Source organism: Paralichthys olivaceus, chromosome 6 (genome assembly GCF_024713975.1).
Source record: "Paralichthys olivaceus isolate ysfri-2021 chromosome 6, ASM2471397v2, whole genome shotgun sequence".
Taxonomy (NCBI): domain Eukaryota; kingdom Metazoa; phylum Chordata; class Actinopteri; order Pleuronectiformes; family Paralichthyidae; genus Paralichthys; species Paralichthys olivaceus.
Genome location: NC_091098.1, coordinates 27,699,316 through 27,704,315, shown reverse-complemented (window position 1 = coordinate 27,704,315; position 5,000 = coordinate 27,699,316). Strand labels below are relative to the sequence as shown.

The window sequence follows — 5,000 nt, the reverse complement described above, 5'->3', positions numbered from 1 at the left end:
CACCAGGCCGTTTAAAAGCTCTGACAGGCGGGGGCGTGGTCAATTCCTCAGAGCAGCGGGACATGGCGGCGGCAGCTGCTGCCGTCACCGCCGCTGCCACCGGGAGGAAACCGCTCTGCAACCGGGAACTGAGCCGGAGGAACCGGGAGAACTCCCGCCGGAGACAGGCGGCCCTTCTGTTCCTCAGTAACATCTCTCTGGACGGACGTCCGGTCCTCAGTCTGCCGGTGGAGAATGGAGCCAGCCGCCACAGAGAGACGGACCTGGAGGGAGCGGACTGTGCGGCGGCCGGGCTGTGTCCGGAGGCGGGTACCGGGACCAGCTACGGGCCGTTCCCCGGTTTCCTATCGTCCGTGAGCTGCGGCAGCGTCGACCCGACTCCGAGGTCAGGACTCCCCGTCCCCCCTATCCTCGTCCTGCCGTCCGACCCCGGGTTGAACGACGTGGGGAGCGCGGAGCTGCTGCTGGAGTGCCGCCGGGGCTCCTTCCCTTCCCCGGGGAACAGCAACCTGCTCTCCCCGTCCCCGTCCAACGTCAGCCTGCTCCCGTCCCCGCTGGGACCGCGGAAGTCTTCCACCCTGCTGTCGGTCCAGAGCTGCAACTCTGTGTCCTCAGAGCCGAGACAGAGGTGAGGGACCCGGCTGAGTTTCCTTCTTTTGTCCGATCAGTGTGATTGTGTGTTCGGATCTTTGTGTCCGGGTCTGCCCACATCACAACCCGGTCAGAGTGACTGAAGGTCCGCGAGAAGAGTTTGTTCACACACACAACTTAGCTGGACTAGATCTGATCTGTATGTGGACTGGTTCTGACCTGATTTAATCTGGACTCACTGTATCCAGACTGTATCTGGTCTGTGTGAACTGTACTGTATCTGGGCTGTATCTAGACTGTGTGTGAACTGGACTGTATCTGGACTGACTGTATCTGGTCTGACTGTATCTAGACTGACTGTATCTGGTCTGTGTGAACTGGATTGTATCTGGACTGACTGTATCTGGACTGACTGTATCTGGACTGACTGTATCTGGACTGACTGTATCTAGACTGACTGTATCTGGACTGACTGTATCCAGACTGTATCTGGACTGTGTGTGAACTGGACTGTATCTGGACTGACTGTATCTAGACTGACTGTATCTGGACTGACTGTATCTGGTCTGTGTGAACTGACTGTATCTGGACTGACTGTATCTGGACTGTGTGTGAACTGGATTGTGTCCAGACTGCTGTCCAGTCCTTGGTTGTCCTCAGTGTTTGTGGAGTGGCTCCAGAGTCTCTGGTGGACTGAGATGTTTGTGTGTCTCTAGATAAAGGCAGTGTCAGAGTATGTCACTGGTCCACTGGAGGTCAGAGTGAGCTCAGCATCTCAATGTGCTGAGTCATGTTGACTTGTGAGAAGTGCTCAGTCATGACTAAGTCGAGGATCAGTCACTTTATCTCAGAGCAGCTTCTAGAAGAAACACTTCATGTCAGCTGCTGCGAACAGACGACTCGTTGTTCTTGAACATTATAATAATTATTATATTTTAAGATACAAGTGTAGATGAGTTCATCTGATTGTGTAAAACAATACACTTCATAAAGCACCTGTCAAATACACAGTGACAACAGGAATCAGTTAAAGCAGTTCGACCAACACGAGACCTCACGAGGACAGAAACAAACCGAGTGTAGAAAGATGAACAGATGAGAGAAGAGTCAAACTCAGTAGAGCTCATAACCTCCACTAAACTACAACCACATCACACACTTCTACATCAGTCTGATTTCTGAGAAATAGATTCAAACATTTTATCTCTCAATGCTGAAGGAAGAGATCAAACACATTAGAATCAAACTTGAATTTAACAGTCGACCACATGCTTCCACTGAGTTCTGTGAACATGTGTTCAGTGTGCTCAGTCACCGTGTTGGCAGCGTATCAAACTCAGAGAGTGTCAGCTCTGCAGAGATAAACCTGGATTAACCTATTTACACCAAACAACAGGCAGAGAAATTAGCAGCTGATAACAGCTCACGGGTCAGACTGCAGTCATCTGTCACTGCTGCTGTTTGACTTCATCTGGATTCATATTATTATTCACTGCTCACACACATTGTTTTCTGACAGAGTCACTAATGAGTTGATCTGTTTTAGAAATTCATTATGCCCTGAATCAGGGTTCATGTTGACACCTCACAATGTTACAGCAAAAACCTTCCTGGATCTGACCCTGAATTTAAAGAGTTCTTCTCTGACCCTGAATTTAAAGAGTTCTTCACTGACCCTGAATTTAAAGAGTTCTTCTCTGACCCTGAATTTAAAGAGTTCTTCACTGACCCTGAATTTAAAGAGTTCTTCACTGACCCTGAATTTAAAGAGTTCCTCTCTGACCCTGAATTTAAAGAGTTCCTCTCTGACCCTGAATTTAAAGAGTTCCTCTCTGACCCTGAATTTAAAGAGTTCCTCTCTGACCCTGAATTTAAAGAGTTCCTCTCTGACCCTGAATTTAAAGAGTTCCTCTCTGACCCTGAATTTAAAGAGTTCCTCTCTGACCCTGAATTTAAAGAGTTCCTCTCTGACCCTGAATTTAAAGAGTTCTTCTCTGACCCTGAATTTAAAGAGTTCCTCTCTGACCCTGAATTTAAAGAGTTCCTCTCTGACCCTGAATTTAAAGAGTTCTTCTCTGACCCTGAATTTAAAGAGTTCTTCACTGACCCTGAATTTAAAGAGTTCCTCTCTGACCCTGAATTTAAAGAGTTCCTCTCTGACCCTGAATTTAAAGAGTTCTTCTCTGACCCTGAATTTAAAGAGTTCCTCTCTGACCCTGAATTTAAAGAGTTCTTCTCTGACCCTGAATTTAAAGAGTTCTTCTCTGACCCTGAATTTAAAGAGTTCCTCTCTGACCCTGAATTTAAAGAGTTCCTCTCTGACCCTGAATTTAAAGAGTTCTTCTCTGACCCTGAATTTAAAGAGTTCCTCTCTGACCCTGAATTTAAAGAGTTCCTCTCTGACCCTGAATTTAAAGAGTTCTTCTCTGACCCTGAATTTAAAGAGTTCCTCTCTGACCCTGAATTTAAAGAGTTCTTCTCTGACCCTGAATTTAAAGAGTTCCTCTCTGACCCTGAATTTAAAGAGTTCTTCTCTGACCCTGAATTTAAAGAGTTCCTCTCTGACCCTGAATTTAAGAGTTCTTCTCTGACCCTGAATTTAAAGAGTTCCTCTCTGACCCTGAATTTAAAGAGTTCCTCTCTGACCCTGAATTTAAAGAGTTCCTCTCTGACCCTGAATTGAAAGAGTTCCTCTCTGACCCTGAATTTAAAGAGTTCCTCTCTGACCCTGAATTTAAGAGTTCTTCTCTGACCCAGCTGTGTAATCCCTGTAACTATGTTTACTTATAATGAAGGTAGAACCAGGTCTGTTGTTTCCCATGAGTCACTTTGTTTGTTGGAGAAGGAACGTGCCGTCGACTGTCATGATTCATACTAAATCATGGTGAGATACTTATTACAGCATGATTTACAGGCTCGTACACAGAGAGGGGCTGAGGTGATGTCCGCCTCCTCTTCACCTACACTCTGTTTAGTCTCTCTGACTGTTTACAAGGCTCAGTGTGTGAAGTCCTTCCAGTCACACACACACACACACACACACACACACACACACACAAACACACACACACACACACACACACAGTGGAGCTGTGGTTTGCAGGGTTAGGGTCTGAACTTGAAACTTGAGTTTTCTGGAGCCGCTTCATTGATTTTTATCGTGAATACTTTGGTTGGTTTATTTTATTTCAGGCTTGTATTTACTTTTATTGTGACACTTCTGTGTTTTTACTGCTGATGTTTCAATCCATGACAGTCGTCTCTTACAGGTTCTGTGAAAACACAAATATCCAAGTCAGTTGCTCTGGACATTTTCTGGAACTTTGTAAAATGTCAGAGTTGTTTCCCTCGTTCATCTCACTCAGGTGAATGTTGGTCAGGCTCAGTCCCGGCACACTGACTGACCATGATGATGAATTCCCCACAGTGCTCTTGGTTCAGTTTGTTTCCGCTGCCCGACGCTATTGTTAGTTAGTGAGCAGGATCTCAGCTGTCGTCACGCTGATAGAAACCACCGATCCACTGCTTCTAAACCTGTTCACACAGTTAGAACTCCAGACACACGACAAGGACATCAAGTTAGTGTGCTGACATATACACAGTGACTTCAGGGTCAGGAGTCCAGGTCTTTACCTCTGAGGAGTCTTTACCTCTGAGGAGTCTTTACCTCTGAGGAGTCTTTACCTCTGAGGAGTCCAGGTCTTTACCTCTGAGGAGTCTTTACCTCTGAGGAGTCTTTACCTATGAGGAGTCTTTACCTCTTTACCTCTGAGGAGTCTTTACCTCTGAGGAGTCTTTACCTCTGAGGAGTCTTTACCTATGAGGAGTCTTTACCTCTTTACCTCTGAGGAGTCTTTACCTCTGAGGAGTCTTTACCTCTGAGGAGTCCAGGTCTTTACCTCTGAGGAGTCTTTACCTCTGAGGAGTCTTTACCTCTGAGGAGTCCAGGTCTTTACCTCTGAGGAGTCTTTACCTATGAGGAGTCCAGGTCTTTACCTCTGAGGAGTCTTTACCTCTGAGGAGTCTTTACCTATGAGGAGTCTTTACCTATGAGGAGTCTTTACCTCTTTACCTCTGAGGAGTCTTTACCTCTGAGGAGTCTTTACCTCTGAGGAGTCCAGGTCTTTACCTCTGAGGAGTCTTTACCTATGAGGAGTCTTTACCTCTGAGGAGTCTTTACCTCTGAGGAGTCTTTACCTATGAGGAGTCCAGGTCTTTACCTCTGAGGAGTCTTTACCTATGAGGAGTCTTTACCTCTGAGGAGTCTTTACCTCTGAGGAGTCTGGGTCTTTACCTCTGAGGAGTCTTTACCTCTGAGGAGTCTTTACCTCTGAGGAGTCTTTACCTCTGAGGAGTCTTTACCTCTGAGGAGTCTGGGTCTTTACCTCTGAGGAGTCTTTACCTCTGAG

General features: G+C 46.5%; 1 protein-coding gene across 1 annotated transcript in view; it reads left to right on the top strand.

Moving 5' to 3' along the window:
- The first annotated feature begins 10 nt into the window (after positions 1-10).
- cables2b (Cdk5 and Abl enzyme substrate 2b) overlaps positions 11-5,000 on the top strand; it is a 19,147-nt gene continuing 14,157 nt past the window's right edge. Inside the window, exon 1 of the mRNA XM_020108006.2 lies at positions 11-628. Coding sequence (XP_019963565.1) covers positions 63-628 — 566 coding nt within the window. The 5' untranslated portion in view covers positions 11-62. The remainder of the gene's footprint in view (positions 629-5,000) is intronic.